General features: G+C 38.1%; 1 protein-coding gene across 1 annotated transcript in view; it reads right to left on the bottom strand.

The window, feature by feature from the left end:
• CSMD1 (CUB and Sushi multiple domains 1) overlaps window positions 1-16,177 on the bottom strand; it is a 1,946,356-nt gene that overhangs the window by 351,488 nt on the left and 1,578,691 nt on the right. The window contains exons 27-28 of the mRNA XM_054023823.1: window positions 6,486-6,677; window positions 3,312-3,450 (exon numbers count right to left, since the gene is read on the bottom strand). Of these exons, the coding sequence (XP_053879798.1) occupies window positions 3,312-3,450; window positions 6,486-6,677 (331 nt within the window). The remainder of the gene's footprint in view (window positions 1-3,311; window positions 3,451-6,485; window positions 6,678-16,177) is intronic.

Here is a 16,177-nt window from a genome sequence, read left to right as displayed (position 1 = left end):
TAGGCAGTGGCCTTGAGATCAGTTCAGGGAGGCTGTGTGGATGGAGGCACAAAGACAATAATGTGATAACCTTATAATGATATGGACTGAAGCTGAAAAATTGCTGCAGTGGAGAAGGTGCATGAAGCTCAACAATGAAAGACAAGTAGGCAGGGGGGTTGTGGGTTTTGCTTTCTTTTCTTCCTAATCACCTTCTGGATACAAAGCCATAAATAAATATTTTGTTGCCTCTGTTATAAGTGTTGCAGTTAAATTTTCTTCTTTTTTCCCCTTCTCTGATTATGATTATTGTTATTATTTAGGGAGTGCTATTAGTCTACATATGGACCTTTCCAAGACATATAAGACGACAGTGGACTAGGTCCTTGGCTGTGACTAAGAAGTGAACAGCACAGGCTCTTATAAGGGTTTGTTACCTGGTGGAGCAATGTGCACAAAAAAGGTGTCATTTCTAAAGCACATCAACATGTTGTGTACTAACTGGCTCACATAGACCCTACTGCTGCACAATAATGCAGACTGTGGAACTTTTAGTTCACATCAACAGAGTCTACATGGGCCAGTTAGTACACCACATGGTGCTCTTTAGAATAAAAACCCATCTAGTGTACATTGTCACACTGTGTACACAAGCCCTAGGTTATTTCACCTGCCAATGGCCTCAAGAAGATGAAATGGCAGACAAGAATGTCTTAGGCCTTGGCTTCACTGTGGAAACAAAGATGTTTTCTTAATTTATAACTAACTCAAGTTAAATTCCTAATGAAAAGAAGGCTGTTTGTATTTTTACACAAGATTACAAGTCAAATTAAAATTGAGGCTGCTCCATAGTAAAAAATATACCTTTTTTCATAGTGAAGAAAAAGCAACAATGTAGAGGTATCATGGCCTTGACTCCTATACTAGCAACAGGGATGCAAGTGGCAAGAGAGTCTCTATCCTAGTTGAACACCAATGGATAATACTGCTTATATTGGGGTGATCTCCCTAAGGCTGGGTATTACCAGCTTTACTGCCAGATTGCCCCAGTGGCAAAACACAATGGAGGGCTTGGTCTAAGGTCTTTGCCCTCTGTCCAACTCCAATACATTACAGAGATCAATGTTTAACACAAGGAAGTTAGACTGTCTATGAGAGTAACATACTGTAGGACATCTGCAGGAAATAATTTGGTTCTGAGGAAGGATCTAGAGAAGTCTGGGGGCAGCTGACATAGGCAAAGTGGGAATCTATTGCAAGTGTAGTGGTTAAGCATAAAAAAGCATGAAGACAATAAAGGCCTCTTCACATTGTTTGGTCTTTTTTATCAATCCAACTATAGTGCATGTCAAAGAGATCTACATATTTAACACCTTATAACACATTTAGTTGAAAAACACATGTGCAATAATCATTTTAACAAAACATGAAACAGAGAGAGCCAAAAACTGTTGATGATTCCTTGTTCTTATACCTAGGCATTTTCACCAGCCCATTCAGCTTTTGTTTTTGCAGAAAACAGCATTATGAGACATGTAAATGTGGCTTTTACTCAATGTTTGCTTTCCCAACAAATCCCAGGAAGGACAAATATGTTTGTACCAAAGGCTCTCATGTCAAAATGCTCTTTATATCATTCCTTTCTTGCACCAACCTCTTCCCTTGTTGTCACCCTTTCAACATACAGAGAGAATTTCCCACGAAGCTGAAACTATTGTATGTTAGTCACCCAGCCTACAAAACATTTTGGGCCAGATGTTGCCCACTCTTCAACTGGGTAACTCTTGTGCAAATCAATGGGAATTCTGCTCATAAAAAAATGTATGATACACCAAGTTATCTTTTCATCGGAATCAAAAAAATGTATCTGCTCTATGGAATGTTTGAATTGACATTAGGAATATGATTACTATAATGGCTTCTACTAGGTAATCAATGTTTTATTCCTCCTATGAATATCAGTGGATGGAATGAAATGTCAATACCAAAGCAATTGATATTTACAGAACAATTGTTAAAAACAGCAACACCAAAATGTAATCAGAGAACATTTGTTATTATTAAATATATTAGTGGGATTAAAGTAAATGAGAAGAGATGTAATCATCAAGAAGCATAAAGACATATTTTAGATATTTTTAAATGAATAAGCCTCACTTCAGTTTAATGAAATTTTTCAAACAAGCACAGGGAGTAGCCTCTGCAAGCCTCTTGCCAAATACACTAGTAATACAAACAATGACCAATTGTGAAAAAGGCAGAGGTCTTCAGGTATAAAAGCTCACTACTTCAGACATGCCGACTATGCAGACTAGCCCACAGCATAACAGGCAGCTATTGAATTCTGCTCCCCGGCCTGCAAGATCCAACTCCCGCTGATGTCAATGGGAGCTGAGTAGTCTTCCAGCCAAACTTTTAAAGTTGGGTCTAAACATAGTAGATTGGAACTACATCTACTAGATGTTTACACAATAAGAATCAATTTTCAGAATAATCATCCTTGCTTATTAGGTGACCATTATTAAATAATGTTAAAGTATTTTTCTGAAGGGCTAATTCAATGTAATAACTTAGTGAAACCTACCTTCACTGTTCTGGCAAGTGACTCTCATTTTCATGATAATACACTATTTAATGTTAGCCTGAAGACTTCACCAGACAAGAAATGGTATACAGATGAATTAGCAGCAAAGAGTCCTGTGGCACCTTATAGACTAACAGACGTATTGGAGCATGAGCTTTCGTGGGTGAATACCCATTTCTTCGGATGCATCCAAAGAAGTGGGTATTCAGCCACGAAAGCTCATGCTCCAATACTTCTGTTAGTCTATAAGGTGCCACAGGTCTCTTTGCTGCTTTTACAGATCCAGACTAACACGGCTACCCCTTTGATAGATTAATTAGGTATCACACAATGCAGACATTGCATTAATATGACAATAAAATACACGTATTTCAAACACTCTGGGTAGTATTATTCCCCATTTATATAGAGCCATCCCACTCAAATTGTCAATGATGCAACATATGATACAAATTAAATGTGTTTTTTTTTAAAGCATTATACCCCACACATCACATACGGTTTTTGCTACTTACACATTCGGCACAAAAAAACAAAACAAAACAAAACAAAACAAACAAAAACACCCTATAAAGCTAAATATTTTGTTTCTTTCATGTCATTCTGAAGCAATGATAAAATAGGTATTAGATGCATTCTCTAGGGCTTAGGAAATGTAATTGGGAGTTCTATGTAGTGATCAATTATATAATTTTTAGATGTGACATTTAGAAACCTGATACATAAAGGGATTTTCTAGAAATGGTACCTTTTGAATATCAAAGCAATGACAAAGTCAGGGTTTACTTTTATTCTCCAGTCACATTCCTTCCCAGGAGGATATGGCTGTGGGTAGTTAGGTGATAAAATAACACCTGCCGGACCTGTCAGGTTTCCTCCACATGCAGCTGTCAATACAAAAAGGAAAAAGAAAGCAGTTACATGTTAAACAAAAAATCACAGACAAACTGTTCAAATAAGAATTATTTGGCTTTTTTGTTTGTTTGTTTGTTTGTTTGTTTGTTTTTTTAAATAGCATTTTCTACATTGTTTTTACATTGAACAATGTAATGGAATAGTTTTTTCCATTCCCAACAAATGATCTCTTTATAATCCCAACAACAAACACATCCTATTTTACACATATTTTCCTCAATTTAGTTCAAAAACAAAGTTTTCCTATAATCTGAAAATGCAATAGAAATCTAAGTAATAAGGTCTTTGGGTTTGATTAGTGATTTTATTCCAGCTGCACTAACAAAGTATTTAACTTTCAGCCGATAAACTTCACTGTCAGAAGTGGAGGGCCCAATAGTAATTGACACTTAATGATGCTATTTTCCTTTGGCCACAGAAGAAATATAAAATACTTTGATCCAATTAATAAAGGTGTTAACCCAATTCACAGATCCAAGCACTTGGGCAAAAACAAAGAAAGAAAGAAAGAAAGAAAGAAAGAAAGAAAGAAAGAAAGAAAGAAAGAAAGAAAGAAAGAAAACCACACAGCTAACAAACCAAAATTCTGAAGTTAGGTCCCTAAATCAATATTTAAACACCTATGTAATAACGGTGGTTTGCAGAGGTGCAGAGCTCCTACCATTGTGATTGAAGTAAGTATTGCTAATCAACCAAGCTGTGGGTTTAAAAAAAAAAAAAAAGAAAGAAAGAAAAAAAAAGGTTCCTTTTATAGGTAATTATTTTAGTAAATATTCACAAATCTTCAGTGTCTTCTGATGACTTAGCTTGAGGTAAAACATGTGACCATACTCAGGAAAATTATAAAGTATAAATGCAACATAAAACATTAAACAAACGTGAATAGTGGTTTGACAATGTACAGAACACTAATAAGTATAGCTATTAAATTTCAGCCATCCACAATATAGTGGAATAAGAACTATCTGAGAATATTAAAGGCTGTATATCATGGCTTTATAGAACTCCAAGGATTCCAATACTGCTGTATGTACAACAGTAAAGATTATTTTAAATAGAAAACCCCCTCAAGGTCATCCTGAGTAAAATGGAAAATTAAGTATGTGCACATAATTTCACTACAAGTTACTCTCTCAGCAGATTAATTAAAATTTAGATTTTTAAAACAGACTATAAAGAGATACAGATTGAAGTATGTTAATTGGACAAAGCACTGAGGTTTATTACAATTGAAATAATACCCTAGAACGTTTAATCTTCATAACCCAGAAATCAATATGTTTTGTCCTATCTCTAAACTCTTTAATTAGGGGTGAATCCAAATCTCTGGGAATTATTACTCGATGATTCATGGATTAAAAATTGTTTTATTGGCTGTAACCATCAGATGTTCAAACTTGTCCTTATGCAGTGCTGCACCACACAAATAGGAACTTTGAAAGACATTTTGCAGTGCATGTGCTGCTCCAAATCTGCTACCTGTATGGAGGTCGGAAATGGATGGGAACTGTGTCTTACATCCTTCTTATTACTTCTGAGAGAGCTAGTAATACTAGCCAGGAACATTACTTGCATTCAGGGAAGTAAAAGGACTGCAACTATGCTGTGTTCAGCCTCTGCAGAAAGGGCCCAAAGAAAAGAGGGAAGAAAGTCTTGTACACACTCCAACGGTCAACAGTGCAGGGACCAGACACAATCTGACCCTAAAGGATTATTAAATAAAGTGTCCAACCTATCTCAAAGCAATTTGGCCATCGTAAAGTCCCAGTCAAGAAGAAAAATTGTTAAACTTTGCAGCTGATGACCCAAGGGAGCTGTTCAAGCCATCTGGGTTGCGGCGCTCTCTAATGCTACATGGTGTATGCAGCATAAGAGTTAATTAGATGGCAAGAACCCTACGTAGCAGCAAAACAGTGATGTCCCTATAACATACCTCAGTAAGACTTCCAGGGTCCAGCCTTTTCATGCACTAACCAGAGCCCCATGGAAGAGATATTCCATATATGTAGGGTGGAAGGTATCAAGGATCAAGAATAGTGAAAGGCAGGAAACTTTATTCCTTCCAGGCAGTTCCACAAATGGACATGCAAAAGAACTTTTATTTCCATTCTTTGGGCAGCAGTGGCAATCTGACCTTCCCTCTGTACGTACATATGTATCTATCTTAAAATTTTCTGAGAAGATACAACTTAATGAAAACAAATTACTACATGGAGGGTATCAGAGGGGTAGCCGTGTTAGTCTGAATCTGTAAAAAGCAACAGAGGGTCCTGCTTCTCAAAGGTGCCACAGGACCCTCTGTTGCTTTTTACATGGAGGGTCATACTCATGACAGAATCCGTTTGTTGGTTTTATCCAAAATGAAGAGAAAAAATCTTTGCTTTTTTACTATAAGTCAAATGTTTCTGGTATAGAGTTTGGTATTAAGGTGAGACCAGTTTCATATATGGCCCCTGATTCTCACCTGACTAGGGTTTAAAAACTACAAATTAATCACTAACACAAAGTGAAAGTTTTAACAAGTAAACAGTAATATAACAAATTTGATACTTTATACTTATTGAATGCCTTTCACTTGAGACTCTGAAATATCTATAGTATATAGATATAGATTATTATCTCTGTTTTACTGAGACAGGGAAACTGTAGTACAGAGAAATGACTTAGCCAAGGTCACATAGTAAACTAGTGGCAAAGTCATAAGTATTACCCAGCTGCTTTGACTCCAAGTCCCCTGCATTAACCATCTGACCATGCTGTCTTGCACTTAATTAACAATTTCTTGAAGTTTGTCACCTTCATCATAAACAAATTTTCAAAAATAGATTATGCTGGAAAAATCTGTTGTTAATAATAGCATTCATCTTGAGAATCAGACTGTCAATATTTAAAAGTTTGAAAAGACTGAGTTTTCTAGAAAGCACTACTTTAACATCACCATGGTAGGGTCACTGGTTGGACAAGCTAAAAACTTAAATATGATCTGCATTAGCTTCAAGCCCAATACCTATGCATGTCGGAGGATCAGGTTGCCAAAAGAATCGGTTATTCAGCTGCACACAAGTAATTTTGGCCTGTCCTTGGAGCTGATACCCAGGGTCACACTGAAAGGTGGTGGTATCCCCAGGCTCTCTGCTGTCTCCATATCTGGTACCATTCTGTGGAGTCCCAGGATCATTACATGTTGATGCAACTGATGCTATAAGAAAACAATGAAATGAACATATTTAAGACATATACACTACATTTTAATAAATACATAGTGCAACATTTTATAGACATATCCAATCAGAGACAATATTATTTGCTTATCTGTTTTCATGGGCAGACAGTTTGTTTGTTTCTACAGGAATTTTCCCACTGAGATGCATCGTACTCATGTTGGCTTCTGGCCAGTTTCCTCAGGTGAAAAACATGGCCTGATAGGGAAAAACTCAGGCTCTTCATTTTCTGTCCAGTTAATCAATCAAACAAGCTAACAATTCCCTTCTCTTCCTTTGATGCTTCAGCTATCAATACATATTTAAGTTATATGACAATTTGTATATGACAAATATCAGAATGTAAATAACATCATTTTACTCTTTGAGTGCCTAACAGCATGGGAAGGGAACATGCATGGGAAGTCAAACAAAACAACCACCATGTGCAATCTTGGGGTTTGCATTACAGAGGTATGTAAAACTTTCTCAGAGGATACTCAAAGGAGATGTATCACATCTTCATGTGTTAGGGTCAAAATTTCAAGCAAAGTTTAATTTGTATTGAGATGGCATAATAGTCAGTATCAGATCTTCATGATGAGTAAATCCTCATGCTTATCTCCCATACAAATGATTATTATTACTATAATGCCTAGGTGCCCCAGTCATGGACCAAAACAGTTCTTGCCTTTTACATGTTACCTCTCCTTTGCCTAGCTCTTATGACTAACACATATTAACACTTTGTCAAACTGAGGCATCACCTCTATTCTACAGACATTTGTTCTCTTCATCGCTATTAGGCTGGTGTTCTCTTTCGCAAATTGTTTTGCTTGGGACAGAAATTTGTTACATCAAATCTCACTTTATCACCTTCATGTCCTCTCTGTATTGTGCCGCTCGATACATTCCTGATCTATTGCTTTTATTGAGATGATTCCTACTTAATAATTATATAAGGCTTTTCTTTGTCCAAACACTTTAACCGGTCAGTACTATTTTGAGATTTATAACCATTGTTCACATTTTACACATGGGGAAACTACAGCAATGTGCATTACCGGTCATGATTACTTTGTATTGTGAACACCATTTTGGATATTATTGTTCTGAACATCTGTGCTGTAATATGTAATTGTGCAAAGGAGGTTTGTAGACATTAAATTTAAAAAAGTTTGTCAATATGGCTGTGAACTTCCCTCACTCAGAGCCCAATCCCTTGCATATCTAACGCTACGGACGAATAGAAATTTTGGCTCAGAAGGCAAGTAGGATCGCACCCAACTTCTTTATGGGGTTTTTTTTGCTACCTTTCACAATTTCCCTTAATTATTTTTGGTATACCTGTCACTACCAATGTGTCATACTTTAGCACAGTACTCCTCTAAATGCAGCTTCCTGCATTTGTTGGGCAAGATTCTCCTCCTCCTGCAATTTATTGAGTGCAATTAGTTGCCATATCCATAGCTTTTTTCTGTACTCATAGCCCAAGGGCGGGAAAACTTTTTGGCCTGAGGGCCGCATCTGGTTTCGTAAATTGTATGGAGGGCCGGTTAGGGGAGGAGGTTGTGGCCTGTCCCCTACCTCCTATCTTCCTATCTGCCCCCCCCCCAGGACTCCTGCCCCATCCAACCCCCCCTCCTAGATACTAACAATTTAGGCTTATATAGAGACTGGGAATGGCTGAGCCATTAAACACATTCAATCTATTTCTCCATGTTAAGTATCCTCACACCTTCTTGTCAAACTGTCTTAAATAGGCTATCTTGATTATCACTACAAAAGTTTTTTTTTTCTCCTGCTGACAATAGCTCATCTTAATTAATTAGCCTCTTAGAGTTGGTAGGACAACTCCCACCTGTTCATGTTCTCTGTAAATATATATATCTCCTCATTATATGTTCCATTCTATGCATCCGATGAAGTGGGCTGTAGCCCACGAAAGCTCATGCTCAAATAAATTTGTTAGTCTCTAAGGTGCCACAAGTACTCCTGTTCTTATTAACACTGTAGGTATCTCTTTATCCTTAAAGAAGAGAGTACAAGGAAACAGCAGAATTCATATAGAACAGTGCATATTTCATTTCTGGTATTCTTCCAGAAAAAACAACATAAGAGGGACACATGTCCAGATTCTGTAACTCTTACTCATGTTGAGAACTATCTCACTCTATGAGTAGTCCCAAAAAAAGTCCATGGGAATTGTCTAGCTGAAGCTAGATACATTCATACTAGATATAAAGCATACTTTTTAAACAGTGAGGGTAATTAACTATTGGAATAACTTACCTAGGATGCAGAGTAGCAGCCGTGTTAGTCTGTATCCGCAAAAAGAACAGGAGTACTTGTGGCACCTTAGAGACTAACAGATTTATTAGAGCATAAGCTTTCGTGGACTACAGCCCACTTCTATATGCATCCGAAGAAGTGGGCTGTAGTCCACGAAAGCTTATGCTCTAATAAATCTGTTAGTCTCTAAGGTGCCACAAGTACTCCTGTTCTTTTTACCTAGGATGGATTCTCCATCTCTTGGAGATGTCTTTAAATCAAGACATCCTTCTAAAACATATGTTATGACTCTTACAGAATTTATGGGCTCAATGAGGAATTACTGTGTGAGATTCTGTGGGCGTGTGTTATGCAGGATATCAGAGTAGATGATCAGAATGGTCCTTTCTTCCCTTAAGATCTATGAATACTCACAGAGTAAACTGCTCTTCAATGTGAGTATGGATGGCAGAATTGGGCTCTAACCTGCAGTGCCCACACTCACACTGAGCAAGTACCTTACCAAATGTAATTAAATGCAGCACTGCCCTTTAAAAAATTAACTTATGCAGTTAAAATGAAAGTGACTCCCATCTCTTTTTACATAGACTATGTCCATTAATTTTCTTCCACACTAAAGACAAGGAAGTTACTTACCTGTAATTGGAGGTTATTTGAGATGTGGGGTCCCTATCTTTATTCCACTGAGGGTTCATGCATTCACACCATGCATCCAGAGCTGGAGAATTTGAGAGTAGCAGTGTCTGTTGGTCTGTGCATGTGTCCTTGCTTTGCCTCATGCTTTCATTTGAGGTGATAAAGGTTGGGACAGACCGACTGCATCTCCAGTTCCTTCTCCATTGCAAATCGAACAAATCCACAGCAGAGGGGAAGAAGGGCATGAAGTGGAATACAGATAGGAACCACCCATCTCAAAGAACTGCCAGTTGCAGGTAAGTAACCTCCTCTTCTTCTTCAAGTAATGGTCCCTATTGTATTCCATTGAGGGTGATTAACAAGCAGTACCTAATTCGGAGGAAGGTGCGAGGAAGAGGATGAAATGGTTGAACGGACGCAGCCACGCCATATGATGCATTCATCACAGAGTCCTGCACCAAGGTGTAGTGCACAGCAAAGGTATGCACCAAACTCCATGTGGCCGCCCTACATATGTCTGGAAGTGACACACCATGGATGGTGGCCATAGTCAATGCCTGGGCTCTTGTGGAATGGACTCTCCATCCAGGGCAGAGGCAGTCCTGAAAACTGATAACATAGTGTAATACACCCCAAAATCCACTTGGAAATCCTCTGTATGGAGGCTGCCTGCCGCTTAATCTGCTCAGTGATAAGAAGTCTGCAGGACTTCCTGATCGCTCTTGACCTCTGTCAGTAAAAGGTCAAGGTCTGCTGAGGTGCGAGGCTTTGGAAAGAAATCAGGTAAGTGTATGGGTTGGTTGGGATGAAACCAAGATACAACCTTTGGTAGAAACTTGGGTGTAGGCACAAGGAGACTTTGTCCTGAAATGTGGTGAAAGGAGAATCCGCCATCATGGCCTGAAGTTCATCTACCCTTCTCACTGAAGTAATAGCCACTAGAAAGGCAACTTTCATGGAAATGAGGTTCATAGAGGCTACAAGGACAGTTTCATTAACGCTGATAGAATGAGGTTGAGGTGCCACTGAGGGGTGATAGGTTGTATGGATGGGAAAGTCCCGAGGAGACCTTTCCAAAACGTAGTTAGTCAACAGATGTATAAATACAGAGTGTCCTTCCATGGAAAGAGGGTGATGAGAGGAACTAGCTCTTAGACTTGGTAAATCTTGAGAGTTGATACCGTTTAGGTTTAAAAATAAAAGTAAATTTGCTATTAGGAGGCCAAGCTTATTTAAAGTGACACAAAATTTTGGTACTGTGTCTACTATTGTGGGTCCTCTCTTTCATGCTTTTACTGTCTAAGTCAATTCATGTCTGTCACTTTCCCACAGCTTTTTTATAATGGCTCACAAAAAGTTTTAAAATAAAGAAATATACCAAGTCCTCTTGTAAATTCCCCATGTTTCACTGTTCTAGTCACTTCAGTCCTTTGCCTACCTCACAGAGAGTTTATTTAATTATTTATTTCAAACTGGCTTCTTTTGTGCTAGTATATGCATACAACTTTCACATTTCATTAACATGATGTTCAGCTAATTTCAGCTGGCATGAGCCCAGGCTTCCTGACCTTCACGGGATGTGGCTAGGAAGGGGAAGGGATGATTTTCAGTACTGATGGAAACATTCCCTGCTGCAATTACAATTCTTTATCCGAGTGATGGTATTGGACATCGGACCAACTTATTCTTTTATTATTTTTAATACTATTATGGTAGCACTTAGGGAGCCCTACTGAGATTGGGGTCCCATTGAGCTAGGTGCTATACAAACATAGAACATGCCACAATATCTGCTATGAAGAGTTTACGTCTGCTCACTGAATGTCCCCTGTTGACTGATGTATGCAGCAACAATTGTAGTTTCAGAAAAGACAGCATATTGTGATGATACTTTACAGGGGAGAGAGTGCAGAGGGGGAAAGTAGTAGACCCAGACAGAAATATATATCAGACATACTCTGATGCTGCAACAAATATCCAGCAAATATGGTATATACCTGCATGTCTGCAGACAGATGAGTAGATTAGACAGTTTAACCTGACATATATCCCCATGTATTGATTGTGGTCTCTCTATCACTGCTGTGTATATAAATGAGGTTTAATGTGTGTCTTTGTACTATGTATTATTTTCTGATCATTTTTCCATCCCTGAAACTCGCACATCTTTCTTGCACAGGGCCCACACCTTGAGGTGGGTTCTATTTCTTAATGAAGTAGCAAAAAAATAGCACAATTTCTTTTTAGTTTGTTTGTTTGTTTATTTTCACATTGTGATTTATGAGTATCAATTCAAGTAACAACTGTCACTGCTAATGAGAGTTTTGCACATAACTCCCCAAGCACTACATTGAAAATTTACCTGACAGCTAGGCCACATTAGTGTGGTTTATTGAATATATACTTGGCCACCAGCGAGAGAAAACAGCTTTATGGTCGTGATCCCATGGAAGTACTTTCCCATTTCATAGACAGGTAACATCTCTAAAACTGTGAATGACTGTAAAGTATGTTTGCTAAGGAACAGTAAATTCAGAAATTTGCTGAAAATTGTGTAAACACACAGACATAGATATATTATATTATTAGTTATTGTCCTCTTCCAAAAAACCCAAACCCTTTGAATACTTCTTTCCCCCCTTAAAGTGTTCTGTGCAATGTAATATCTGAAGTAGCAAAGTTTGCTCATCTATTTTTGACATCAAATATACACCAGATACTAAAGATTTGATGTCTTAAATAATTCACTGCATTTACCAAGTACAAATTCAAACTTTAAAAAGCCAACATTGACAAACATTTAACAAGCATCAAAATGCTATTTGCATTTTTGTCCTATGAATGCATTATCTGTATTTGAGACTGGTAACCATTTTATTATCCACAAATATATTTGATCCTAATTAAACAAAACACTAGCTTTAAGCATTGATGTGCCATCTAGTAAAATGAGCATTTAGACAAGCTGTCAAGTTTTCAACCTGTCTCATTTGTAAGCTGTTTACTGCTCAGGATTCCCAACGGTTTCTCTCTCTCTCTCTCTCTCTCTCTCTCTCTCCAGCTGGAGGGAAGTCACAAGTCTACTAGTACTTTATCTGGTTTTGTGCAGATGTCTCAAGAACTGTAATATTTGTGCTGGTGTACATATTTCATACGTCTGTAGTTAATGCAGGCTTTAAAAGTTATTCATTCCCCTGTCACTCATTCCATCTCATAACTGGCACTTTTTTATACACATCAATACACTGATATGGAACAATATAATTAATGTTCGCCTCATATATTCATGCAGTGAGCACTGTTATGATAGGGCTCATTCACATCCTTCAAAATAATCACACTGGGTAAAATTTCCAAAAGGGTCTAAGTGACTTCAGAGCCTAAGACCCATTTTCATAAGTGACATAGGACCTCATGGAAAGTCAATGGGAAATGTAGACTCCTTTTGAAAATATTAACCAGGGTATTTACATATATCTGTGACATATTAGAGTTGAGTCTAATTTGTCTTTTAAAGGACATGTTTTTTATGAGTTTGTTTAGGCCACACACTCTCATTATGTCTTCAAGGATAAAATCATCATCTTCACCAACTATGTCTGTGAAATACAGTCATGTCAGCAATACCCATTGTCAAAAACACTTTCTTCTCTCTACTTTGAAGATTTCTAAAAAATATTCAAAGCTTCCAATTTCCACTAAAAATACTACAGGCTGTCCAGCAACTTAGGTCTGTAAGTTACAGACACCGCAGCAAAAGTCCCATCTGTTTTGTTTTAAAATGGTTTGAGAAGCATTTTGGTGCATCACAGCCAAGAACAAAGCAAAAAAAAATTTGCAATAGTTCCAATAAAGTTATTTAAAAAACTCACACAACACTAAACACACCAGAGAAAAGCAGTCTGGCGTCATTATGAGAAATGTAAATGCAGTAGACTGACAATCATGCAAAAGTACCAATTAGCTTGCAGTGTTTCTAGTGGAGCTTGGAACCTCTGAACCATTTTAAGAAAAGTTTATTGAATGGATTAAGATTGTCAGGGGTCAGGAGAATCTTACTGTCATGTGAAGAAGTCATATATGTGCATCAAGATCATCCTGCGGGGAGTTGACTCACTCTGGATGTTTATCACCTCATTTCTAGTTCCACAAATATGTTTGTGTTCTTCCACTGTGGAAATTTCAGCAAGTGGTAGAGGAAAAGGTGGTGGAGTGTGTCCTTTTGGATAATTAGGGAGAAATCTGCATTGAGAAGAGGTTGGAGACCTTCACCTCCTCGAATAGAATCTATAATCCCCAGAAAGAGACTGGGTTCGCAGCCATAATGCTGACATCATCATAGGAGGATAGAAGTGTTCACTTCTGGGGGGTCTGGAGTGTCTGCAGTTGCAGTTTCTATGGGAACTAGCAGGAGACAGATAGTGGAGCTTCTAAATACATGGATTGTCTCAGGACCTGTTTGAAGGGCCTCCAAATCCATCCTTTATGGTGCTGAGGCCAATGCAGACTGCTCTCAGAAGTGACCTCCTACACAAATTCTTCCAAAGTAGAATAGGCACTGGGGCTGGGGGCCAGAGGAATGGCAATGTGGAATTGATAACACTACCATGGGGGTCACAACAAGAGTCTTCAGCTCAGCACTGGCATAGGGGATTCAGGGGTAACAGCTGGAGCCAAAGCCTCTGGTGCTGGAGGAATGGACTCCCTTGACTCATGGCCTTGGAATAGCATTTTTTTCCCCTTTCAACCCTAGAACATTTATCACTTGTTGAAGGGGGGAGCTCTATGGAGCTTCACTTTTTATCGGTAGTAGTAAAGTCCCTCCCCACTCAGTACTGTGAAGTCAGTCATTCAGTCATCAGGATTTTTTTTTTCTCTGACTGAATTTGTTGAGCTGAGAGTGTTGAGCAATTTTGTCATGGATCAAATGTTTGCAGTCACATTATAAATCCTGGAAACGAAGGCTTTATAATGAAAATGCTGGCACAACCTAAACTATAGGCAGTGCAAATAGTTAAAATAAATCTGCACCAATAGGAAAATATTTTTCAAGAAGGCACCACACTAGCAGTCCAGCAAAGCTATACCTCAGTCACCATAGGCATTTCCCTAGCCAGTCAGGTATGCAGCAAGAATCCAAAGAGCCAGAGACAGATGCCCTTACTGAAACAGACTTTGCCAGACTATGTCTTGTGGTGCTTGAAACTGACAAGTGTGTTCAATGTGCAGTGATGCTTAAGCTCTTGCTAAAGGAAAAAGGCATCAACAAAAGTGTCAACAGCAATGGTAGTGACTCCCGAGTCATTATTCCAATTTAATTAATGTGTTAATTTGCTTGTTTGTTTCTCTCTCTCTCTCTCTTTTTTTTTTTAACTATAATTGGTGAGTCATGTTGTAAAGAAAGTTGTGGGCAAGAAATGCTTAATATTTGTTCGTTTATTGTTGCATTTTCTCCAAGACCTAAATGTGTTATATAAATAATTTTTAAAAGTGTCTTTTCTTCACATGTAAAAAAACCCAACAATTACAGGCCAAACTGAGCACAAAAATCATTTCATCCCCTTGGTTGGAGAGGGGTGTCTCCTGGGGTCACTCTTAGGAGATCAGCAAAGAGAACCAGGATCTGTTTAGAAAATGGCTAATTATCTGTTGAATTACTTCAGGATACTTATTTAGATAAGCACCCAAACTTAAAGGCATATTCCCAATTCAGAACCTTTTAGGTTCTCCTAACAATAGTTTTATATGTATGCCTACAACCTAACTTTCATCATTTTTCCTAATCAAGACAAACCTGTAGTTTGTGATGTGCCACAGTGTTAAATCAATCAATGATCCAGAACTAATTTTCCAAAATGCTAAGACTTAAAGGAGAATGCCACACCTGTGTCCAATTCCAATTGTACTGACCTCCCATTCAGCTGTAACAGAATCTAATTATGTGTCAGGAAATTCCTTATGGGTCATGGTGAGGTCTTAGAATCTATTCCTAATTGCTCTATCCTGGAACAAAATGTGAACCAGACCTCTTTTGGTTGGTCATATTCCCAGAGTGTCTGGAATATGTTTGAACGAGGTGGGAGTTTCCATACGAGAAAAGTGTCACACAATCTCCCAATCAGCAGTTTTTTCATTCTTTCTTTCATCTTAGGTAAAACTGTATATGCAAGTGTGCATATGTCACATAAGATACCCTGAAGCCTACAGGTAGGTGCACTGGGTGGGAACTCTTCTAATGATTGGTTTTAATATTTCTATATTTTTTTCAATCTTATTATTGATCAAGATCTCATATCTCTACCCTAGAAGGCAGACAAGTACCATACACAAATTAAAAAAAAAAAAAAAAAAGGTAACAGATTTAAAAAATCTGTACAAAATCACTTGAGGCAGAAGAATAGAATAGAATTTAGGGGCCAGATTCTGTGTTTTCATTGTACTGGTCATGGAGCCTGAACTATAGCTTTTAGCCCTAGAGCAACTCTTCCCAGATTAAGATTGAGGCACATTGGCAGGGCAGTGAGGGAGAACCTTCCCCTGCAGTCATGAGCACAGGAGTTTTTCTTCAGAG

This window comes from Malaclemys terrapin, chromosome 3 (assembly GCF_027887155.1).
Source record: "Malaclemys terrapin pileata isolate rMalTer1 chromosome 3, rMalTer1.hap1, whole genome shotgun sequence".
In the NCBI taxonomy this organism is placed as follows: domain Eukaryota; kingdom Metazoa; phylum Chordata; order Testudines; family Emydidae; genus Malaclemys; species Malaclemys terrapin.
Note: the sequence above shows the minus strand (reverse complement) of the source record. Positions and strands in the feature narration are given on the sequence as shown.